The sequence below is a fragment of the Diceros bicornis genome, chromosome 31 (assembly GCF_020826845.1).
Source record: "Diceros bicornis minor isolate mBicDic1 chromosome 31, mDicBic1.mat.cur, whole genome shotgun sequence".
NCBI lineage: Eukaryota > Metazoa > Chordata > Mammalia > Perissodactyla > Rhinocerotidae > Diceros > Diceros bicornis.
Window position 1 is genome coordinate 32,505,085 of NC_080770.1, and position 26,300 is coordinate 32,531,384.

The following is a 26,300-nucleotide window of genomic DNA, read 5'->3' on the forward strand; positions in this document are numbered from 1 at the left end:
GGCATGCAGCGAGTGTGCAATAGCACTAGTGACTGTTGCACTCTCTTCACAGGATCGCAGGTGGTAGGCATTGCATTCACAAGAAGACGCCTCCAGGCTTTGCCACGGTCTCACCCTGGCTCTGCCTCACCCTCCAAGCTGAGGGCAACCTTTTGGCTTACAAACTGAGAGGGAAGCCAAGGGGCTAAAAATTCCTAGCCTCAGTCACCCCAGAGAGCCCATCAAGCTTTCCTCATCCACCAAAACCCACTCTCCCCGCCTGAACACTTCTGTGAATGCCACTCCTCCTGAATTCCACGGCTAGCAATATCTGCCAGAATGATGGCAGTTTGGTACACATGCTGCACCATCTTCTCAGAGCCATCGACATCCTGCTGATCCAAGGTGAGCCTTGTTGGTCTGCCCCGCGCCCCGCAGAGCCAGCTCCCCCACCAGCCCCCTCTAAATGATGGGGTTGGACGCTCCGGGGGTATATGCTTCCTTGACGGCATTTCCATACTTTCCTTACACAGACAGTTCCTCGGCTGCAACGTAAGCTTCGCGGTTCCTCATTTACATTCCAGCCTGGACGCTGCGCTCCACCACCCACACTCCTCCCCCATGCCACCATGTTAAACAACCCCCTACCCCAGGGCGCCTCACGGCCCCCTCATCACTCTCACTCAGGCAAACTCTGTCTATGGATTCCACTCCTCTAATTTTCTCCCATAAATCAATCCTCCCTTCCCTCGGCCACTGCCGTTCTCTCTGGACTGTTCCTCTAGTTACTTACTCATTTCATCCAATTGTGTATTCAACACACGGTTATTGAGCAACAACTACGTGCTGGGTACCGGGAACAGAATCGTGAATGAGAGATGCAGTTTAGCCCCACTGTTGAAATGCTGAAAGTGTGGACTGGTGTCTGGAGCTGGGTTGCTGGGTTCAAATCCCGCCCCTTCACCTATTATGAGAGACCCAGAGCAAATTAGCTAACCTCTCTGGGCCTCAATTTCTCCATTGATAAAACGTGGATAATAGCTGCTGGCTCACGGGCTGCTCACAACCAAGGTTTAAACGAATGATACGTACAAAGTACTCAGAGAAGTGCTGGGCGCAGAGTAAATACTCATGACAGTTTCCACTTAGCACAACTATGGTTACAGCTACCACCACCTGTGGAGTAAAAAATACCATTATCCCGGTGAAGGAGATCGTCACCGGCTTTATGAAGGAGAGATACACGGTATTAACGAAGTCATCCAATGAGGAAGGGATCTGACCACTTAAAAAAAATGTTCACTCTATCATCACACAGCTCTGTCTTTCATGTTTGTTTCTCGGCTTGTCTTAACTGAACACGAATCTTTAGAAGGCAGGGACTGTCACACATTACACGTGAATTTGTCCCCAGACTAGAAATACAGCTGAAAGAGTCTAGGTAGTGTATTTATTAAAACAAAGCAGACAAGGGTGCCCAGACAATTCAATGGGGAAAGAATAGCCTTTTCAACAAAAGGGGCAGGAACAACTGGATATCCACAGGCAAGGGAATGAAGGTGGGCCCTGCCTCACGCCATCCATAAACGTGAGCTCAAAATGGATCGCAGACCTAATGCAAGAGCCAAAACTATAAAACTCTTAGAAAAAACACAGAGTAGATCTCTGGCACCCTAGATTAGGCAATGGTTTATTAGATATGATACCAAAAGCATAAACAACAAAAGAACAAAATAGACGAACTGGACTTCATCAAAATTAAAACCTTTGTGCTGCAAATGACACCATCAAGAAAATAAAAGATGACTCAAGGAATGGGAGAAATTATCTGCAAGTCATCTATCTGATAAAAGACTTGTTTTAATAATATATAAAAAACCCTTACAACTCAACAATAAAAAGACAACCCAGTGTAAAAATGGGCAAAGGATTTGAATAGACGTTTCTCCAAAGAAGATATACAAATGGTCAGCCAGCCCATGAAAAGACGCTCCACATCATTAGTCATCACAGGAAAAGCAAGTCCAAACCACAAGGATACTATTCCACACCACAAGGATGGCTAGAATCAAAACAGACAATAACCAATGTTGGTGAGGATGTGGAGAAATCAGAACCCTGGTGGGAATGTACAATGGTACAGCCACTTTGGAAAACTGTCTGGTAGTTCCTCAAAGAATAAAACATAGAGTTACCGCATGACCCAGCAATTCCACTCCTAGGTATATCCCCAAGAGAAATGAAAACAAAGGTCCACAGGAAACTTGTACACAATGTTCATAGCAGCATTATTATAATAGCCAAGAAGTGACAATAATCCAAATGTCCACCAACAGATGTGTAGGTAAATAAAATATGGTACATCCAACAGAATGTTATTCGGCAATAAAAAGAAAAAGTCCTGACACATGCTGCTACTTAGATGGACCTTGACAATATTACGCTAAGTGAAACAAACCAGCCACAAAGAGTACGTACTACAGGATTCTATTTATATGAACTGTCTAGAATAGACAAATCCATAGAAACAGAGAGTAGGGTGGAGGGAGGATGCATGGGGTCAGTGAGAAACGACTGCTCATGGGTACAGGGTTTCTTTTTGGAGTGATAAAAATGTGCTAAAATTAGATAGTGCTCCAACTGTGTGAATATCCTAAAAAACACTGAATTGTGCACTTTAAATGGATGACTTTTATGGCACAAAAGTTATATCTCCATAAAGCTGTTTGAAAAACGCCACACAAACCCATATACTCGTAACTAACACCTCCTGCTGTGGTACTCAGGACACCAAAATGATACACAGAGTTCAGTTCAGAGCCTCCAATTGGGAGAAAGCGCGTATTTCAGACACACGCTCTTATGGTTTTGCTTCTGTCCTTTGGAGACGACTGTGTGTCAAACGGCACAGCGTGTAGCGTGCCAATACTGTTCACAGTACCATGCGGATTCTTTCCCTCTAATTACCAAGTCCTAAGTTCTTTTTTCCCCCTTGCAAAGATTATAACGGGAAGAGACCTGAGTCTTAGGGTCTGAAGAACTGGGTTCCTGTCCAGTCTTGCCATTTCCAAGCTGTGTGACCTTGGACAAATCACATCACCTCTCTGGGCCTCCATTTTCTCCTTCGTAAAACGAAAGAGTTGGTCTAATGTTTCTCAAGCAGAGTGCTACTGCTATTGGGGGGTGACGACAATTCTTTGCTTTGTGAGACTGTACCCCACAATGAAGGACGTTCAAATTCCCTGATCCCACCCATTTAATGCCAATCACGGCCCCATCTCCTGCCCCATCATTTTGAAACTCACCGTTAACTTTTCCAAATGCCCTCTCTCTCCCCTTCATTTCTCTACCACCGCTGGTTAAGCGTCACTGGAACTAGACACTCTCCAGGGAAACTCTTCTAACTCCAAACCCTCCTTGAGCTGGCCGTACTGTGTTCCCCTTTAGTAACTTCTGCCTCCGTAGAACCCGGTCACACTTATGTCCGCTTTCCACATCTTTTCCCGGAGAATATAAACATCTTACACAATCATCTGAATTTTCCCACCAGATTGGGAGCTGAAGGGTCGCCCAAGCAGAGAAGAGCCGCCCTCTAGGGCACGTCCACTAACGCTGCCACTGCCCCTGAAGTGGCCGAGCCCACGCGGAACCTCAGTCCCACAGACACCGCTGCAGCCGTGGCCGTCATCCTGCCTGTCACACTGGCAGGCTGGGTGGGGGCCAGGGACTCAGACAACTACTGGTTCAGAGGCTTCAGGCTCGTCCTAGTTGACTAATTTGAAAATGCACAGTATGGTTCTGATTCAAAATACTTTTAATGAAAAACAATAAGGAACAATGATGGAAACAAAAAAAGACAATAGCAGAATCAGGAGAAGTTCACAATCCAGCAAATTAGCACAGTTCCTTCTCGTTTTTGCTTCACATTTCAGTTCATACCCCAGTTTTAAATATAGCACATATTAAATATGATGTGAAGCCATATTTTAACACCCCCTGACTGTGCGAGTTTTGCAATTCTAATAGGAAACACGCCATAAATTAGTCTGAGGCGACTCATCTTTTTCCAAATGCCTGCAAGTGTGATTGTCTGGAATGGATGATTGGTGACTCTGGAGACTTTTCTCCCTTTTCTTCCAGATTCTACCTCACAACTTTGGCTCTAAACCATTACTCTCACAATCAGAAGGCAAGATTTTGTTGTTCCTGATAAATAGAGTGATTTCCTCCAAACTAATCAAGATTTACACAATGGCTTTTAGACTGGTGCCGGCCCTTGGAAATGGAGAGAACCACACAGTGTAGGGGCCTCTCTTACTCAATGATGTTCCCTAGTTCCTGACACTCGATAATATTTCCAGAATAAACAAAGGCTAACAAGAAATTCACTTATTATTTACCAGTAAGACAGCTTCTCCAGGGACATAACCAGGGAAGTTCTTATCAAAACACTTCAGACAACAGAAGCCCCTCGTGAGCATCCCCCATCCCTGCCTCCCTGGTGGAGGGTCTGCTCCACCCCCACCTATATCTGAACATTCAAACTCTGGAACATTCCACTGCTATTTCCACTTTTGTTAGGCCAGGAAGCAAGATGCAAGATGGAACCAAGCCTGGGCCGGCTCCTTGCTGGCAGGCAGGAAGGAGAAAAACCTTGTTAGCTGTCAGAGACAGAGTACCCTGGAGAGCTCACCTGATTCTTTCACATTTGGTGTTGCTCCACAGATGAAAAGGCTCAGTCAGCAGCTATAGTGGTTGCTGGTTTTACAGAGGGACTGGGGACCCATGGTGAATGGAACCCACACTCAGGAGTACCCGCTCTGAGATAAGTGCTCTGCAGCCTTCTCTCACTTTTCCTTCCAGCAATTCTGGAGGCAGGCTTTGTCATCTTGGTGTAGAAGAGGCTCAGAGTGGTTAAGTAACTTGCCCAAAGTCACAGAGCTACTCACTGACCCTATGCAAAGTCTGGGCTCTTAATGTGTTGCATCACGAATACGGCTGATACAGTTGCTAAGGTGATGGCGAGGTCTTGGAAATCAGCCTGCTCCTAACATTTATAACCAAAGCCTGGTGGATTTGTTAACTTTCTCACACCTAACATTCTCCTCTGTATCTTCTGTGCCCAGCACAGGGCTGGCGGAGAACAAAGCTTCCCCAGATTTCTGTTTCATGCCGAGGAAGTGCTGGGTCAGGGACTCGGGCTCAGCTTTGTCAGAAGCACCTTATGCAGCCTCAGCGGATTACGCTTGAGGTGAGGAGGGACTGGGGCACCGTTTGGGGGTGCGACTGTGGGGTGATCAGGAACAGCTTTGTGTGACTGAGCCAGTCACACAGTCACACAGGACACAGAAGAGCTTGGGGGTGGCAGCCTTTCCAGTCTATGCCATCTTTGAGAGCTCAGAACACAAGGGCCACAGGAAAGCCGTCTTGGGAAATGAGGGGCCCAGTGAAGAGTTTGTGCCAATCAGCTTCTCTACCTCGAGGAGCACATTAATGGCACAGGGAGATGCGTTCTGACTGACCGAGGTTGGAATTAGCTACTACTGCATATCAAATCAGCCCCAAACATAACGGATTAAAACAACGACCTTTTATTATCTCTCAGTTTCTGCGGTTCAGGAATTCAGGAAAGGAGCGGCTTGGGGTCTCACGTACTGCTGCCATCAGAAAGTGGCTGAGGCAGCTGCAGGCTGCCCAGGCATCTCTCTCTCCACGGGCCTCTCCGTGGCCTCTTGGTGTAGACTAGTTTGCGCCTCCTTTCAGTATGGCAGCCTCAGGGCAGCTGCACTGTCTACACAGCGGCTGAAGCTTTCAAGAGGGAGTATTCCAGGAACCAGGGAGAAGCTGCGTAGTCTTTTACATCCTAGCCGTAGAAGCCACACAGCATCGCTTCTGCTATACTCTCTTGATCAACATAGTCACAAAAGGCCCAGTTTCCAGGAGAGGGGACACAGTCTCCACTTCTTGATGGGAGGGATGCCTAAGAGTTTGTGGACATACTTTAAAACTGCCACACTGAGGTTGGGAGAAAGAGGGAAGTACCTGGGCTGTGGATAGCATGGGGCTGTGTACTGGGGGAGGGAGGCATCATACAGTCACTGCCCCAAATACATACATATTTCCAGAAGGGAAGCAGGCACAAGTAGACCAAAAGAGTTTGAGGGAAAATCCATAAAAGGTTCTGAGCCATGACGGAAAGACTGCCTAATGAAGAGGCTAATGAGGACAGAGCTTCTGTCCTCGGACATTTCATTCAGATGCAAAGTGACCCAAACCTGAGGCCCACTGACTTCTGCGGAAAAAGCCAATTGCAAGTCAGGTTCCTGTTATCTACAGAATAACAATCTCCTTGACCACACTCCCAAATCAAGGTAAGAGCTTGGCTCTCGAAGGATCACAGTCAATTTACAATCATTGAGTCCAAGAAGGAAAAAACAATACATGAAGTGCCTCTTCAACTAGACACTTGAGGTGCAGAGAAGCCCCCCAACTGGATGTGTACCGCAGTTTCCTCTGTTGGCACCACAGACCACGCCAGCTCAGACCTGTTCTGTTTGAGAGCCCATGGAAACAAAGCCCACAGTGAGCATTCTCTCTCAGGCTCTGTGAATTAATGCCACTCAGAGAAAAGTCTGTGGTCTGGTGGTGGTAGGTGTAAAAAACCTACAGGATGTGCTACTGGCATAAACCGACCTTTCAACTATCAGCTCAGTTTAATTATTCCCCAGTATCCATCCATTCTTCCTTTCTGCCTTTTCAGAATATATACTCCTGAGTCTTAGCTGAGCGTATAAATACCCACAATGATAAAGAAAATGCTTCTCAGCCTCCCTTGCAGCTAGGTATGGCCATGTGACTAAGTTCAGGGCACTGGATTATGAATAACAGTGATGTGTGCAACTTTCAGGTCCTCTCCTTGAAGATGAAGTAGCCTGGCCTGGACTTCCCCTTCTTTCCTCCTTCCTGATGTCTGGCAAAGAGTGACCACTGGAGCAGCCTTGGGAGTCCCAAGAAGGGCAGAGCTCCCTGTCAGCCCAGGCTGCTCATGTCTGGGGTGTTATATGTGAGAGACTTCATCTGTTTAAGGCACTTATTTAAGCTATAACCTCTGTCTTATTTTAGCCATTGTACGATGGGGTCTCTTTGTTACAGCAGTTTACACTATTTCCTAACTAATATGGTCATCCCTACGAATCCATGGGGGATTGGTTCCAGTACCCCCTGCAAATACCAAAATCCATGGATGCTCAAGTCTCATATATAAAATGGCGTAGTACTCGCACATAACCTACGCACATCCTTCTGTATACTTTAAATTATCTCTAGATTACTTATAATATCTAATACAACATAAATAGTTGTTATACTGTATTGTTTAGGGAATAATGACAAGAAAAAAAAGTCTGTAGATGTTCAGTGCAGATGCAGCCATCGTAGGCCTTTCAATCCACATCCACAGATGTGGAATCCGTGGATACAGAGGGCCGACTGTACACCCTGGACCACCTCAAGTCTTTCAAACTAAGAACCTAAAGTTGGAAAGAATCATAGAAGAAACTCTAGACACACTCTTAAAGTCCCCAAAGGATTTGCACGTATCCTTCTTTCCTGCACTTTTCTGCCATTTTCCCACTCCCTCCTATTGTCTAAAGGAGTAATGCAGGTAGGTCTTCCATGAGTCCACAAACGACCGACACTGACCACTCCCTCAGTAGATCACCACCTGCAACCACTCAGGTCAGTCCAAACGAAAGGGAAGGTTTACTCTGGGATACAGAGGCCTCACTGAAAGGTAGAGACATCGGGCCTCGTGGGAATTAGGGATGGGTCTTAGTAAGCATTCAGGATAAAGCAAATAGTCTCCATCACCTCTGGCCTCTAGGCAGACCAGCACCCTCCACTACGAATTCTGTCCTTCCCAACTGTGGCTTCCACATGGCTGTGTCCCATCCCTACATAATGTCTGCTTAGCCTCCTAAGGCTGATTCAGCCCTGGGTGTTTGAGTTTGAGAGAGACATTCTGATTAGCTGCCGGCCAGCCCATGAACTGACTGGCCTCGGGTCAGGTGTCCACATCTAGTTGGGTCATTAGTGGCTGAGGTGGTTAGGAACTGGCTTGAAGAGTGGAGGGCTGGCCCTTCCAAGGTCGTGAGTGGAGTACGCAGTCTGGAAAGAGCTGAGGACATGGCAGCTAATAAAACGTATCAGACTTTGGCACCCAGAACCTATGGCGCATTAACGTATACTTTCAAACACAAGGCTTAATGCGACATTTTTCCAGTTAGTAGTGTTGGTCAAAGGGGTGGTTGTGTATTCCTGGTCTTCCCCTCCAACTGGAAAATAAGCTACTAGAGAATGGAGCAGCTCCCAGGAATTCTCTTGACTTCCCACAGCACCTAGCAGTGTGCTCTGCAAAAGGAGACCTTCAATACAAGCTGACCCACAGATGCAAATTTGAGCAGTACACACATGACAGAGGGTACAAGATCTCAAGGAAGAGAACTCACAGAAGAACGTGGGTAAGTGTCACTTTGTGGCATTCCAGAACCAAAGATTAACGAGACTGACAACCTGCTGAGTTTGCAGAGAGAAACAAGGAGGAAATGAGAAAGACGTGCTGGAAGCATTTGGAGCACGTGGCAAGAATTGTCACATCTGCAACATTAGAACACATTTGCGCTTTTCACAGGCCACAGAGCTCTCAGGTGGCCAAACTGGGGCCCAAAAGAAGAAAGATAATTACCGGATTGCATAACCCCAGAAAGATTTTCAAGCCACTAATCAAGGGTAGGGGGTTGGGAATATCCAGCCCATGGTCATCTACCCTCCCAAACTATTCTCATCCTGGAGAATTCACAGGATCTATTATTCCACAGTCTCATTTACAGTATCCCCAAATCCCAATTAGATTTCCCCTGCCAGTTGGAGAGCAGAGCTCAGTAAGATCCACGCAGAATCAGAATTCTCACTGTACACCATGATAACTAGCCTTGTCTGTGAATTCCCTTACCAGGGTTGAGCATCTCATTTCTCCTGATTTTCCTCCTCTGGATCCACCTTCCAAATGAAGCATGCAGGGACGGGGCCTCCACAAGCCATCCTCAATCCACCCTGAGAGCTTAATGCCCCTCCCTGCCCCCCACCCCCTCACACACAGTTTGCTCCAGCCGCATAGGATCGCTGTCTTCGAATATGCCACTGCCTCTGACTAGATGCCCAGCCTCGTGCTTGTTTTGGGTCCGTTTTTATTTATCCTTAAAGACTGAGGGCAGAGATTTCATTTCTCTGAAGCCTTGCCGTATTCCCCTAGGAAAAACAGTCATTCCTCACTCTCCCAGGCATGTCCTGTGTCTCCCACGGCGTGCTGTTCATTCCTCTATTACAGCATCTATCACACTTTAGGGTAATTATCTGTAGGGCATTATGTTTCTCCCCTGTAGACTGTGAGCAGATTTGATCTGATCTAGCTTTGTATTTCTTCCAGAACCTGGGTGGGTCCAGGCCATAGCAGGCACTCTGCAAACGATCTGTGTTTGAATGAATATGAGGAAGAGTCAAGAGAGCAAAAGTGTTGGGGGGTGGAGCTGAGGGCCACCAGCTGTCCAGACACTGGACAGAGAAATGCCCCCTTCATAATCAAGCAGCACAACACGCAGTCCCGTGGCTCAGAAAACTTGCTGCAAAGAGACAGCAAGCCCAACACGTGGTCCCACTGCCCTGAGACTTGGTCCCTCCGTCTCAGGAACAGGCACGCCCTGCCAGGCGTCCAGGCAGGACTCTGCCACATGCCAGAGAAGGAGGGACAGATGGAGGCAGAAGCCAGGAGAGGGAAGAGAAGTGGAGACGCGCGCAAGGAATGGGGGAGACTAAAGAAATAGCTCTGAAGATTCCCACGGCGGCTCCGAGATCAGGAAGCAATCACCGTCCTGAGTGAAGAATCATTCTGACTTGCTTCTAAATGAGGGACATTTTAGAAATCCTCAAACTCCTGCTGCAGTGGTTAAAGAAAAGGAAGCTTTCGTGATGCAAACACTCAATTACTAAGAAGAAAACCCCACAGGTACAGAAAGGCAGCAATCAACCTCTCCCAACCTCCTTCTGGTTCTTCCGATGAAGTCAGCGTTTCTGCCTTTCCCAGCCCAGCTGGGCTTTCAAACTTGCAATTAAAAGAGAAAAAAAGGCTTCCTCCTGTTAATTGTCCCTCCAGCAGTTTCACTCTAAGGAAGCTGAATGAACTCCTCGGGGGCCATGACTCTTTCCTAGGGCTCCTCTAATGAAGCTCTTGACATGGTTGGTGGCCACAAGTTTTGTGGTAAACATTGACCACCCATCAAATTCTGGGTTGTGACATTTTTGGTTGGATTCCCCCAAACCCAGACTACTATTTTTTTAAATATATAAAGCTCTTTTCCATTCGTACTTAAAAAACTAAACCAAAAAGCAGCACTTTTCCCGTCTCGTGCTCTCCACGATTTCTCCAGAAATGACCTTTAGCTGCTCTGTCACTTGGTTTCATCTTGTGACAGAAAGCAAAGGTCTCTTCCAAAAGCATAAGTTCCTTTTACCCTCAAGTATCCAGGCTAGTGGGGAGCCTGCAGCAGAAGGGCAAAAGGCATGCACACCCGGAAATAACAGAGCAGAGTTTCCAGTTTCACAAAATCAGCACCCGCATGGTGACTGCTGTGGGCCATCTCCATTCCTCCCGACCCTCATGCAGTTTGTCATCAAATCTTGGTGATGCTAGCCTCAACTGCTTCCTGAAGCCATCGCCCTGTCTATCCCTACTGTCATCACCTCCACGTGTCTCGTCTGTGACCTCCCACTGCCCACAGAAGAAAATCCAAAATCCTTAATGTGACCCCACTTGTCTTGTTCCCTATTACTGTTCTCACATTCTAAGACACACATTTTAACATTCTGAAATTGGGATGCATCCTAAAATCAATAGTGCTTCATAATTTAATTGTCAGCATTTCTTCTTTCTCAGCAAAACATAAAATAATGGTGGGTCTTACACTCGATGGCATCTAAAGATTTCTCAAAATCTGGTACGTCCCTGTGTCTACAGGGCACAGTGCCCAGCACACAGCAGCAATTAATAAATACCTGGTAAATATCTACAGACATACATATGTTTCTTGAGGATCCAATATCAGTCGGGTTTTGCTACATAACACACACACCTAAAATCTCAGTGACTGACAACAGCTAAGATTGACTATGTGGCTCAGGGTCACCTGCAGGTTGGCGGTATCGTGGCTGGCCTCAGCGGGGACTGACTCCGGCTGTAGAATGGGTTCAGGTCTGTTTCACAAGACACCACATTTTCCTTGGACAGTAGCTCCCCAGGGTATGTTCATCTCATGGCAGATCAGGAGGAGGCAAGAGACCAAGCACGAGGACACAACACATTCCAAACCTCTCTCCTCACCACGTCAACCAACTTTCTGTGGCCAAAGCAAGCCCAGCATCCAGGCGGTAGGGTCATTCCTCTGACCACTCTGCCAGGCCACAGAGCGGAGGGAGGGAGTGAAGAACTGACAATAATCCAGTCTACCATAGACCCCCTATGGTGGGGGCGGGGGAGGACACACACACGTGAAGGGACACCAAACTTCAAATTTCAGCAGGACTAAAGGACGGTTCCCTTACTGGACCGTACATAGCATGCCCCGGTCACGAGGGATGAAAGGCACGACAGCAGTGAGTTAGCAGTGTGGCCTGAACTCACAACCCCTCTGCCCAACGGCCACAAGGACCCTCTTCCTTCATCCCCTCAGTGACCAGGTTTTATCTGAGGCATTTATTTGCGAGGGGAGGGTAAGAAGCAACCACTGTCCCTAACTCTCTCCTCCTGTAGTTACGTGTTGATTCACTGTAAGCCCAGGATCCAGCTCTCAATCAGGGTCAGTGACTGGCTCATTCAGGTCGGCTGGGGCGTTAGGACCAGAGGGTTAAAGACTCAAGCACAACTGTCCTAAGGAAAACAGAGGTGCCAATGGTCTTGGGCAGGACGTTAAGGGACTCGGAGGGGTTCTGAGTCATGACTTCAGGTCCAGGGCTGTTGTGGAGACAGAGTCAATGAGGCTGCACACCAAGAACAGAAAACGAACATCTTGAAATACAAGCTGGGCGAATGCCTATGAACCCAGCACAGCTCCACCACCCCACGGAGCAGGCAGGCAGCCCTCTCCCCCCCCCGAGGATTCCTCTCAACCGTCCCGATTCCCTGAGTGCACCAGGCACCTTCTCATCCCCAGGGCCTCCTCTTGCTCTGCTCCTGCATTTTGGTCCAGCCACTCTCTGGCAGTGTCACACCCCTTGCCCACATTTCTACTGTGACACTTAGCATATGGCTGTGCCCTGCCTGAGTATGACTTCCTGGGGGCTGGATTGGTTTGCTAGGGCTGCAGGAACACAGTACTACAAACTAAATGGCTTAGACAACAGAACTTGACTGTCTCACAGTCCTGGAGGCTTGATGTCAGCGAGGCTGGTTCCCTCTGAGGCTGTGAGGGAGAATCTGCTCCATGCCTCTCACCTGGTTTCTGGTGGGCTGCTGGAAATCTTTGGTGTTCCTTGGAGACGCATCACCCCAATTTCTGCCTTCGTGTTCATATGGCATTCTCCCCATGTGCATGTCTGTGTCCAAATCCACCCTTTCTACAAGGATACCAGCGGCACAGGAGTAGAGGCCACCCTACCCCAGCAGGACCTCATCTTCATTACATCTGAGATGACCCTATTTCCATATAAGGTCACATCCTGAGACACTGCGGTTTAGGACTTCAACATATGAATTTGGGAGGAAGAACACAATTCAAGAGGGAACAAGACCACTTCTGAATCCCCTGCATGCAGCAGAGCGCCTGGCACATGGAGGCACCCCGTTACCACTGACAAAAATTCCAGTAAGGACGGCTCTCTCTCTCTTTCTCTGTCTCTTTCTCTCTCTCTTTCTCTCTCTCTGTCTCTCTCTCTCACACACACACACACACACACACACACACACTTCTACAGAAGAAACAAGACAAAGCTGTCACCGTTAGCTTCTGGTGAGGTGCCAAACCTCAAGGCCAGCTTTCCAAATTCTCCTCAAGCGTTATCACCAGGATACAGCAACCAAGATAAAGAAACTGCAACCCAATTGCCAAAATACTCAATTAACCATCCTGGCACTGGTGGTTTCTTCAGAAGAGCTTAACTTCCCAGCATTCCTCCTGAGGCAGGAAGGGGGACAGGCATCTTTAGTCTTTCTCATTGAAAGGAAAACCTGAGTGCAAACAGAGGGTTCCTACACAACCTCTGCATGAGCTCACAGGGCAAGGGCTGAATGGGCTGCCTGGTCTTCCTGGTCCCAGCAGAGTGACAAGACAGCAGTGTCCGGGGCGAAGGAGAACGTGAGTTTGTATGCTGGACTACCTGAGTTCCCACCCTCGCTTCACCTCTCGCTGTGTGGACATGGCATGACCATGGAACAACCTCTCTATTCCACAGGTTCTTCATCTAGAAAGTGGGGATCATTTTCTGTGAGAGGACCCCCTGAATAGGAAAATACAGTACAATGCTTGGAGTGGTGCCTGACATTTAGTTAGTGCTCAGCGGGATGGCTGTTCTTATAAACACCCTGTCTGGTCTCCTCCCAAGGTCTGACCCCTCACAGCATTTGAGTCTTCAGAAGCTCTCTATGACTAGAGCTATCAGAATTGCGGCCCACCTGAGAGGTATGCAGTGTTTCAGTTATCTATTACCGCATAATGAATTACTCCAAAACTTAGAGACTTAAAAAACAAACATTTATTATCTCACATTTTCTGTGGGTCAGAAATCCAGGGGAGGTTTAGTTCTGGCTCAAGGCCTCTTATAAGGCTACAAACAAGGTGCCCGTCAGCGCCGAGGATAGCTCAAGGTGGGACCAGGGACGGAGCCACGGCCAAGCTCACTCACGTGGCCACTGACAACCTCAGTGTCCACTGGCGTTTGGTTGGAGCCCCCCCAGTTCCCAGCCACACGGGCCCCTCCATGCGGCGGCTCACAACACGGCAACAGGCTCCCATCAGCACAAGCAAGAGAGAGTGTGCAACAGACGCCAGTCTTCTGTAACCTCATCTTGGGACTGACAGCTCATCGTTTCTGCTGCTATTTTCTTGTTAGAAGTGAGTCACAATTCGTACACCTATGTTCACAGCAGCATTCTTCACAACAGCCAAAAGGCAGAAGACCTCAAGTGTCCATCAACAGAGGAATGGATAAACGAAATGTGGTACAGACACACAATGGAGTATTATCCAGCCTTAATTAAAAGGAAGGAAATTCTGACACATGCCACAGCATGGATGAACCTTGAAGACATTACGCTAAGTGAAAAATAAGCCAGTCACAAAGACAAAGATTGTATGATTCCACTTATACGAGGTACCTACAGGAGTCAAATTCAGAGACAGAAAGTAGAAGTGTGGTTGCCAGGGATTGTGGGGAGGAGGGAACGGGGAATTATTTAATGGGTATAGAGTTTTAGTTTTGCAAGATGAAAAAGTTCTGGAGATTGGTGCACAACAATGTGAATATACTTAACACTACTGAACTCTATACTTAAAAATGGTGACAATGGTAAATTTTATGTTATGTACGTTTTGCCACAATTTTAAAAAAAGCAAGTTACAAGGTCCAGATCATATGCAAAGGGATGAGATTATACCAGGGCATGAATCCCAGGAGGTGGGGACCATTGGAGGCTGCCTGCCACGTTCAGTCATTTATCCAAAGTTGGAAAGAAGCTATCTGTTCAATTAAGATTGAATCCAACATCTTCAAGGCCACACCCAACACATGCATGGCACACCTGCTGGGCCTCAGATATGCCCTCCCAGGAGGAGTTCCTAAGCAACAGAAAAGCCATCTGCTGCCTGCCACAAAGCCACTGCTTTTGGAATTATCTGGTAAACAGGCTATGCTTCCTATCAGTGAAGCCCAATTAAAATTCAATTCCTATGATCTCACTCATGTGGAATATAAACCAACACATGGACAGAGAAAACTGGACTGTGGTTACCAGGGGCAGTGGGGGTGGGGGGTGGGTACAAGGGGTGAAGGGAGTCATATATATGGTGATGGACAAACAAAAATGTACAACCCAAAATTTCACAATGTTAGAAACCATTAAAACATCAATAAAAAAAAAAAAATTCAATTCCCCTATAGTGTTCTTTGGTCTCTAACACATTCCCTACGGGAGAGAAAGATACGGTAATGACTGCACATCCATGGTCCATGCCCACTTCCCATTCCTGACAGTCTGTTGTTGGTTGTAAAGGCCGAAGATAAGGAAGGAGATACATCCCAGACGAGCGGAGAAACGGAAGAGAGGCACACACGAAGCTCATGTCTCTACCGTGGGGATACCACTTTGTCATACACTCATCAAATCCAAAGAAAAGTATTTCAAAGGCCAGCCCCTGTGGCCTAGTGGTTAAGTTCAGTGTGCTCTGCTTCAGCGGCCTGGGTTTGGTTCCCAAGCACGGACCTACACCACTCATCTGTCAGTGGCCACGCTGTGACAGCAGCTCACATACAAAATAGATGAAGACTGGCAACAGATGTTAGCTCAGGGCAAATCTTCCTCAGGAAAAAAAAAAAAAGTATTTCAAGCACCATATTTTCTGTCATGGGGCCAGTTTTCTCCACTCCATCAAAATAAGTATTATAAAATATAATTTTTTCTTCCCACATCAATGGAAAGCAAAGATGCATTTTTCAAGGTCTGGAGGCCCAGCAGAAGCCGACAGGATGTATTTTGATTAAATGAGTTCATGTACAGAGGTGCTCAGCACAGCAGCCAGTGCACAGACAGGCTCGGCAAATGTTTACTGTTGTTAAGACAACAAGTGGTCAAATCCCGTGTAAGATGACATCCTGTCCAGTCAAGATGCCTCTGAAACTCTTCAGGAAGACACCACATGGAACCCAGTCTCTCAAAAGCCCAGGATGAGTCAGGTTTCCCCAGCACTGGTACCCTGGTGTCCCTCATTCAAGCACCAAAATTAGCAGTCAGGTTGCATTTAGAGGCTCTGTGAGATGAGGAAAGCATACGCTTCCATAACAGAATCACCTCGGGGCAGGGGGACGTTCACACTGGAAGAGGGACGCAGGACTGCAGACTGGCCAAGGGGACGGCAGGTCCAGACTCCCATCTCATGCTCTCTGCAGGGCATGCTCCCATCAAGGGAAGGACAGAATCATATACTCTCTTTAAACAACAATAATAGTACTTATTATGATTATTTTAATCAACTGTAGATACTTGATCTCACACAACTTAAATACACATGCAGCGTAATACCACATAGGGTGCAAATTAAACGGAGCTTAGTAACATAACACCTTACAAAGACATCTTTTCTAGTCTTCAGTGCTTACTGAATCCACTCTGTGCAGGGCACTGTGCTACTAGGTGGATTCTGTGGAATTCAAGAGGCAAAAAGGACACCCTTCCTGTTCTTACATAGCTAATGGTGATGGCTTTCCATAACTGGCACCCTTGCAAGGAGGCTGTTATATTGCTGGCAAGAGACAGCTGTTACCCACGCCCTGATGGGACTTCCTGATGGGAGCACGTGCAAACAGCTTATTTTCCAAGGGGATGTCATTGGCTGTGGAAGGCACAAAGCTGAGACTCTAAGGAAGGTTGCTCCAAGTAAGGTATTTGTCAAGAGCAGGGCTTCGTGTGTCTGTGTCCACCACCACCTCGTCCTACACCTCACGTTTATAACGTGAGAGTACAATACAGAGAGAGGGGCTGGATTCAGAAACACCAACCTCAGCCAGCCTGCAGAGGGACAGTTCTCAAGGGCAAGCAAAAATCTGATAGTGGCGGGGCGGGGGGGGGGGGGGGGGGCATCAGGACGCAGTCCCTAACTGCCAAGTTTTATACTTGGAAGTCCTTTTGCTGAACATCTCAGGGCACCAGTAGTGAGTCTAGGATACCTAGTCACGTACGAAATTATATAAGAAACAATATTTACAGATGTTCCTCAAGCCCTCCCATCTATCCTAATATGTACTTGACTTTGTGGCTGTTGCTCCCCTATTTGGTGTCTGTCACTGCCAATGGCATATGCCACAGAAGGTATATTGGCACATGTTTTGGTTTATAAAAATTTGACTTTGTGTAAAGGCTAGAAACACCTTGCCTCAGAAGTTTAGAAATTCCCAGGCAAATGGCGAGATTAGACACCTCTCTAAAGAGACTATAGAACAGCGGTGCTCAGACTTGAATGTGCATTCGAGTCACCTGGAGGGCTTGTTAACACACAGATTGTACCACCTCCCAGGCTGATTTAGTTGCTCTTGGGTGTAGCCTGAGCTCCGCATTTCCAAAGAGTTCCCACGAGATGCTGATGCTGCTGGTCTGCAGATCACACTTTGAGAACCCGCAGTGAAGAGAAGACCAAGGAGGGGTTTTCCAGGCAAGGACAATCAGGCGCTAGTTGTACCCAAGACTCGCCTCCCAGAGCTCTTCTCCACACAGATTTTGGCGAAGTCTATGCTGATACACATTTTATCCTTCCTCTCCTATGGACCTCAGGCATCCAGGTCTAGATTGACCGTAACCCTTGGTGTGTGACCCACTTCCACCAGTGTGGTCCATACATGACCCCTCTCTTCATTCATTCATTCGTTTTTAATAACATGATAAACACCAAACAAAATAAAAGCTACGACCTCGAAAATAACCTGCACCTAACTTCACAGAGCTTATCCCGTCCATCCTATCTCCCAACACATGAGTCAACCAGTTAACCATCATTCCCTCACTTTTCTTTTTCACAGTTTTATTAAATCTATAAACTGTGGAACAGTCATACAGCAGAATACTGAACAACAGTTGAAACAAATGAATTTTACCAACGAACAATAACAGGAGTGAATCACCGCAATATAACGTTAACGAAACAAGTAAAGATTGCATACAGATGATACCAGTTGATAACATCAGAAATATATACTTTTTAGGATGCCTTTAAAATGAACACACATTTTTAATCTTTGTATTTTTTTCTAATCACTGAAGAAATACATGCTTCCTGGAAAAGAGTCAATGAGTAAAGAAATGTACCCGGTCAGTTTTAACAGGGGAGGATATGACCCCACTGTGTCCTTCTGTGACCCCCAAAAAGCTCATCTCTCCATCCGCCAACTGCATCCTTCAGCTCCCAGAAAACAGCTCTAAGATTGAGAGCTCTGATACGAACAGGCAATTCACACAAGAGAAGGCAAGTAGTAAACAAACACAAGGGGGAAAATGTTAACTCTGCTCATAATCAGAGAAATACAAATTAAGACATTGGGGAGCTATCTTCCCATGACTACTAAATTCACAAAAATGGAAAAAACAAAACAGCAGCGAATGCCTGAGATATTACCATAAAACTGACATGCACAGACAATGCTAGCAACAGTGTAAAGAAAGAAAAAAAAAGATTTCAAACAGCTGTATTGAGGGTGTAGCCACGAACCATGCAGATGCCCTGCTCTGCAGAATTTATCCTGGAGAAGTAACTGAATGGAAAGAAACAACCTCAGTGCCCTCAACAATGTAACGACTCAGAAAACCACAATAGAGCACCAGGACTGTATGTAACACAGGTGGGGCAGAGTACAACTGTGGAGAGAAAACGTATATATGATATTTAATACGTGGGAAATACAAAATGGCGGGTGCATTATAGCTAAAACCAGGCATACGAGGACTGCGAGGTAAAGGGCAAAAGTTAACAGAGCCGTTGTATTTGCAGGTGGTCTGGGTGTGGCTTTCTTCCTTTCGGTGTTACTGTGGTGTGGCAATTACTTTTTAGAGCTTGGGGGGCTCCTACCTTGAGAACTTTCACAGCTTTCCTCATCGCTGTTGTCCTGACAGTTGTTCTGCCCGTCACAGATGAAGCTCTTGTCAATGCAGAGGCCGTTCTTGCAGTGGTAGCGGGCGGTGGAGCAAAGCAGAGGGTTTGCTGCTGTGAAGGGAAACAGAGCAGATCACCAGGGAGGCCAGCGAGTCCCCTGGGAATCCCCGGAACCTTCTCCAGCCAGCACTATGTCCTGCTCAGGAAGCAGGGAGCTCATCTCCTAAGAGGTCTGACTCAAAGCCTGTCCTGGGAGACTGGCCACCCAATGCCCTGGACAGGACAAGACTTACTCCGCCCCATTCTAAATGCTCCTTCTCCTAAGTCACCATGCTGGTGCCCTGTAACCAAACCAACATGGCCAGAGGGCAATGCTTCATTCACCCCAAGTGGTAACCTCCAGGAGGGCCAGCAGCCTTTGAGGGGCCTGGGGCAAAACCTGAACCTCCTGGGAGAGGCAGGAGTGGAATGGCTGGCAGCATAAGAGACACACAGAGAAAAGCAAAGCCAGAGGAGTCGCCAAGTCGGGGATCCATGAACCTCTGCCACCGAGGGAGTGACGGTAGGCTCTGCTCCCGGAGCTGTGTCGATCCTTCCGTTCCCTAACTATGGACCAGTCACATGCATCTTTATAGCTCCGCAACGTAAACCCAGTGGTCTCAATCTCTTCTTTGGAACCAAAGAAGCCCATTAACCCACCTAGTCAGCCTGAATGGCTCCCCCGTGAAGCTCCCTGTTCTAGGCACTTTCAAGAACCTCAAAAGAAATGACATATCGTCCCTCATCTTCAGGAAAAGGGTGGCAAGTGGCCAGGGTGAGGTCAACACAAAACTACTTAACAACATGTAGGCAAATCTCCACAGAAAACCAGTATTTCTACAGCACAATTTATCTTGCTTCCCCGATCCCTGAAGTGCAATTCAAACGAGGCTCATTCCAGGGCTCTATTTTCAATAAATGAAGTAGCAAAGTAGAAATTACTCCAGTCCCAGCTCCGCCAGTTATTAGCTGTGTAATCCTGGGCAAATTACCTCACCTCTCTGAGCCTCGGTTTCTTTATCTGTGGACAGGATTGGCTACGTCATTTGTGGGGCCCAGTGCAAACTGAAAAATGTGGGGTCAACTGTTCAAGAATTACTTAAAAATTCAAAGAGGCAAATGCAGAGTATAAAACCAAGCGTGGTGCCCTGCTAAGCTAAGCAGGGCTCTGCCTGACTGTGCCGGCCACAGGCCCAGGAAGCTGGCCCTGCTACTTACAGCATTCATTTGAGCACCAAATGAGATGACGTGGGAAAACGCACAGTGCGAAGTCTGACACATGCACAGGCTCAGGGAATGCGAGACGTGCTCCCCTAGTTACGTCTGCCTCGGTCCCCCAGAGTGTGGCCCTCCCTGGAGGCATGATCTGGTGACGAGGCAAGGGGTCGTCCTGGATCTGGGGTAAGGAACTGAGCCTGCAGCTGCACTACACGTGGTGGGAGAGCCCCACTACAGAGGGGACGCCAGCCCAGCACTGAAGACTGCCACGGGATCCGGAGCACGTCAGCGCCCTGTCTCTCGGCGGTCCTCAACTCAAGACGGCAGCTATAATACATCTTCCCCGAAGCCTCACTGAGCCATTGTTCAGATACATGGAGACTGTGGCCGCAGGACTGTCAACTTCACAGGCTCCGTAAACCAGAAGGACTGCAGAGGTTTTTATGTTTTAACTACTCAACTCAGAAAGTCTGATTTGAAAGGTGAGAGGAGGTAGAGGGATGGGGGAAGCCAGTGCTCTCAGTTGTGAAGACGACAGACCCGTGTGAAGTCAAGCAAAAGCAGCCTGGCCTGAAAATGGCAGTTTCATTATTTAAACCACTGTGGGCCAGAGCATGGTGCAACCTGATCAAGCCGAGACCAAGGGCTGACTCCAGCCAAAACCAAAACAGGGAAACCCCAAACCACATATCACATTTGGTTTCTGCCACGGCAGCCCTCCAAAGCCCTCAGCACCCCCCAACGAGGGCCTTCAGCTTCCCTGGGCCCTGGCGGGCCTGTCTACGCAGCCCAGCGTCAGCGACAGTCAGCTCACTCCAAGGACAGTCTCGGAAAGGCACACTAATTGCTCCAGGCCAGGCGGTTACTGCTCCTGTGAACGCCCCAGCGCGGAGGGCTGCGCTGAATCACCCTTGCTGACCCTGCTCGCCTCTACTCACTGCGCTTCAGCCTGAGACCCTTTCAACCTCACAAACTTACCCAGGGAAAAGAAGTCATATATGTGTGTGTAGATGTACATACTACATACATACGTGAGTATCTACATATGTATGTGCATATACAGATCACACGTATCTTCAGGATGAACTAAGACTGACCATACCTTAAGACACAGCTCTGATAAAGAATCCAGACTGATAGAAAACAAAGTCACAGGCTGGTTCTAATGCATATAACCAAAAGGACTAGTAGCCAAAATATATAAAGAACTCTCACAACTCAGAAGGAAAAAGATGAACAACTCAATAGGAAAATGGGCAAAGAATATGATCAGGCAATTCCCATAAGAGGAAAGAAAAATGGCAATGACAACGTGAAAAAACGCTGACTGTCTTCACCAGGAATGAAGCGACACTTTAACCACATCAGACTCGCCAAACTTAAGCTCTAAATACCAGGTTGTTGGCAAGGACGTGGAGTGAGAGGAAGTCTCACAGACTCCCAGTGAGAGGGCAAACTGGTAGACCCACCTGGAGACCAATTTGGTAACATCTGGTCAAGTGTAAGGTGCACATGCCCTTTGGCCCAGTAATTACACTTCCAGCTGTCTGCTCCAGGGACAGTACTGACCAAACAAGAACGTTTACTGAAGCACTGTTTGTAAAATAAGAAAATTCAAAATGACCCAAATGTTCACCCACAGGAGAACAGATACAACGTGCTCCATTGTTACAACAGAATTCTACAGCAGGGCTTGGCTAACTTTTTCTGGAAAGGGCCAGCTAGTAAATATTTCAGGCTTTGCTAACCCTTCGGTCTTTGTCTCTGTCTTAACCACTCAACTTTGCCATTGTAGTGCAAAGCAGCCACAGAAAATTCCTAAAGGAAGGGCACGGCTATGTTTCAATAAAACTTTATTTACAAAACTCTGGCCAAACCTGGCCCACAGGCCATAGTTTGCCAACCTGTGCTGAACGCACAGTGAAAAATGAATGAGCTCCGAGTCAAGATGGATAAATCTCACAAATATAAAAGTGAGGGAGGAAAGCAAGTTATAGAAGAATATGTATAGTGTTGTACCACCTATATGAAGTTACGCATGTAAAAGAATGCTACTTATTATTGAGGGATACAAAAATATACACAGAAAGAATTAAAACTTGCATTGGAAGAAACAACCCTAAGTTCAAGACAGCAGATGCCTCTGGAGAGAAGGGAGAAAGATAAGATCTGAGAGGGGTATACTGCAGACTTCTAATGATATTTGGTGACATTTTATTATTTTAAAAATCTGAAGCAAATAAGGCAACATGGTAATAGGATTTTTTAAATTGAGATACGATTGAGATATAACATTATATTGGTTTCAGGTGTACAACATAATGATTTGATGTATGTATATATTGCAAAATGATCACCACAGTAAGTCTAGTTAACATCCGGCACCACACGCCGTTGCAAAATTTTTTTGTGTGATGGGAACTTTTAAGATCTACTCTCTCAGCAACTTTCAAATATACAATACAGAATTATTAACTATAGTTAATATAGTTATATTATTATAATATGTATTATTAATAATATAATATGGTATTATTACCTATAGTTAATATAGTTGTATCATAACATAATGTATTATTAATAACATAACATTATATTATTAACTGTAGTTAATATAGTAAGATAATATAATAATAACTGTAGGCAATACGATTTTTAAAACAGGGTGCTGGGAAGGCAGGTGTTCATTGGATTTTACTTTTCCTTTTCAGTATGTTTGAAAGACTTCACTAAACATTTTTAAGAGCCTAGTCTGGCAGAAACGTTCCCATGATCACTCACTTTCCTGTCCTCTACTCTTCCCCCCACCAAGTCCCTCCGGCCCACGAACATCCGTTTTTAGCGTCATCTTCCACACTCAGGAGCCCGGTTGCTCAGAGGACTGAGGTACACGCTGGTGAACAACCACACTGGGATTCCTCTTTGTCACGGCTCCATATAAAACACTGTGTTCCCCACCACGACCCAGTGCAGGGCAGAGAAACAGAGAGAGGACGCTGGAGGAACACTCCCAAACCAGCAGCAAGCCAGAAAAAGCAGCCTCGGAACCATCAAAACACACATTGCAACGTTCATGCTCTTCAAGGGCCAGAAGCTTCCTGCCTTCGTCTCGCTCAGGGTCTACTGATTCTCCGTTTAGGTAAATTCCAACGAGGTTTGTGTCCCAGTTCCCAAGGACACAGCAAATTAGAAGGGAGAGGGGATGCTGTTGCCACTCTGCAGAAAAAGTGCCAGCAAGAAATAAAAGCTGACAACTATGCAAAGAGATAGAAAAGCTATAAAAAGCAACCTTAAGAATTCCAAAAGCAGAGCAGCTGAAGATGGTTTCAAGAGACCAGAAAGTTCTAAAAGGAGCCAAAGGCAACCCTGTATTATAGTCCAGTCTAAAAATTACCATTCCTAAGAATGGCCCTGCACTGTTTACAAAGGTAAACACTGATTAAGCCATGATGCAAGGCATCTGGGAGTGGCTCCTGGCAAGAACGGTCCTCAAAGGCAAGAACGTGCAGTTACTAGGCAGACTCACTTAACCAGAGTGGCGAATCTCCCAGAGACCCCAGAGAGTCCAAGTTTCACTCTATTTCTTCCAGGGCCTCTGCAGCTACGTACAGGCTCAGCCAAAGCTCACAGTGAGTGCACATGGGACTAGGGTGGACCAAGCCTGTAGGCTCTGGGTGGGCAGGGGTCAGTCTTGGGGGTTTCTGTGGTCCCATGGAGCCTCATCTAGGACCCTGAAACAGTAACTGCCCAACGGACAACTCATCAGCTGACCAGGAAACGTTTCCTACTTTGGTATGTTACGTCTTGGTATCTCCTAGCAACATTTAATGTGCTCCAAATGAATGTTTTCTTTGTCCTTGCTAAGGTTTACCAGTCACTGAAAAAGGTATTATTTTACTTGGTTAAGCAGGGAGGGGAACACTGTATTTTATAGTACTTATTTCAATAAGGACGGAGGAAATTGTCTGCAGAGTCAACTTCAAAAACTCAAGTGTGGATTCAAAGGCGCCTCAGTTATTATTACCACAACAAACACAGGGATCTGAGGACCTGTTTCCCAGCCCACAGCACTCAGGAGAGAGAACTCGTCTCCCTGCCAAAGGGAGGGAGGAACGACTGAGGGGTAAGCTCAGCGGTTAATTAAACTGGCGGCATCTACTTCAACCACATCTGAAGGAAAGGACCAGGGGCCCACTGCGGTCTCCCAAAAGCAACTGACCGGCTCCAAGACAGGAAATGAAGCAATCTGTCTCCAGCAGGACGTAGGAAATGTCGCCTTTAATCCATTTAAAGTCTGTGAAGTCGGCCCCTCTCCCACCTCAAAGGGTTCTTGACAAAACACATCAATGAGAAACTCCTCGACACCAGCCCCCACATTTCCCATCTGCTCCCCATCCTGCGGCGGCTACGGCCGCTTCCTCGCCGAGCATCCCAACCTCATGGCCTCCAAGGGGATCTTGTCTTCCCAGCCCCAATTTCCCTGGAAACCAGGCAAGTGGGGGAGATGGAGCTGCCCCAAGACTTCCTCTGTTCCAGGACGGAGGGCGCCTGGCCCCAAGTCTCCCTGCAAATAATCCATCCATTAACAAGCGTGGTCCCTTTGTGGCCTGGAAGATGCTCGCAGCCCCGCCCTTCAAGGGGGAAGAGGTGGCCTGTCTGTGGCGCTGCAAGTTCTTGCCTTCCCTTCAGAGCCCGCTCCACAAGGCCTCTCCCAGCAGCCCTCTCCCACGAGACAGAGCGTGTGGCCCACGTGCAGCCACATTCCGGAGCGGGAACCTCCTCCATGTCTGCAGGAGGGGAAGGGGCCGCCCCTCTGGGCAAGAGGGGGACGCCAAGACCCCTCAGTCTCGCTTGCCTTTTCACAGCCTCTAAGGACTGCAAGGAGTTGAATTTTCAAAACTGCTCTCAAGTTGGCCTCGGTGGTGGTGGCAGAACTCTGATTCACTGCTGAAGGCGGTTTGCTTCCTCCTCCCTATGTAGACTCCCCGGGCAAGGCCGCCTCCCGTTCAGCACCTAAGCCCGCCTTTCATCCAGTGTCACCGCTTCAGCCACCAGCTTTCTGTGGATGGCTCCCCAGACCTTCCCTCTAGCAACAAACGTCTTTCTCCTGAGGCCTCGTGGACACCGCTGCCCAACACCCCCTCTCCTCAAATCTGCGCGTCTGACACGGACACCCTACCCCTCTCCCTCTTCCCGAGGGTCCACTTCCATTAAAGGGACCGCCGTGTCCCCACTCCCCAGGCTCCAGCTGTGTCTGACCTGCTCCCTCTCCTCACCCTGCACTTGGCTCCTCACTGGGTGCAAAATACCATCCCAGATTCTGAACTTCCCGTGATCCACCCAGCCTACCATCCCAAGCACACATTTTGCTGCAATGGTTGAGAGCAAGAGAGTGAAGTCCACTTGGGTTCAAATTTCAGTTCTATCACTCACTAGCAACATGATGTCAGGAAAATTAAACTTCTCTCAGCCTCAATTTCCTCATCTTTAAAATGGGGGTAAAATAGTGCCTGTCATAAGATTTTGTGAAAATTAAGTGAGATAACGCATGCAAGTTACTGAGAATAGCATGTGGCCCACAGAAGGTACTCAAGAAATGCTTATTATAATTATTCTCTATTATTGGGATACATATTAGGATAATGGTTAAGAGTTCAGACCCCCGATTTATACTGCACGGGTTGATATATCGACTGTACAACTTACTGTGTGACCACTGGCAAGTTATTCAACCTTTCTACATCTCCATTTCCTTATCTATAAAAAGGGAATAATAATATTACCAACCTAAAACGAGGTTGCACATGTAAAGCATATAGAAATGTGCCACATACAGAGTACGTGCTTGGTAATTGTCAGGCAAGTGGCTTCTTATGCTCTGTACAGTCTGCATACCTCTCAGCCTCCCTGCCTGGGCCCTGAGCCTAAAATACCCCATGGAACTGTACTGCCAAGTTTTTAATGGTACCCATCCTCCTAGGTCCATTTCCTTCAGCAAACCCCACTGATGAGCCCAGAGGGAAATCATCTCTCCCATCACTGGTCTCACAGTACTCCCAACTGTCAACTCCATTTTAGTTATTCAGGTGTGAGTATTTTTGTCTCCCTCGCTTGAGTATAATCTCAACAATGCGAGGGTCCTGCGACTGACCCATCTCTACATCCCCT

General features: G+C 47.2%; 1 protein-coding gene across 2 annotated transcripts in view; it reads right to left on the reverse strand.

The window, feature by feature from the left end:
* LDLRAD3 (low density lipoprotein receptor class A domain containing 3) overlaps positions 1–26,300 on the reverse strand; it is a 239,772-nt gene that overhangs the window by 93,927 nt on the left and 119,545 nt on the right. The window contains exon 4 of one of the 2 annotated variants that reach the window (XM_058527142.1): positions 18,852–18,983. In XM_058527142.1, the coding sequence (XP_058383125.1) occupies positions 18,852–18,983 (132 nt within the window). Of the gene's footprint in view, positions 1–18,851; positions 18,987–26,300 lie in introns of both variants that reach the window. The other variant, XM_058527141.1, reaches the window with a different exon arrangement.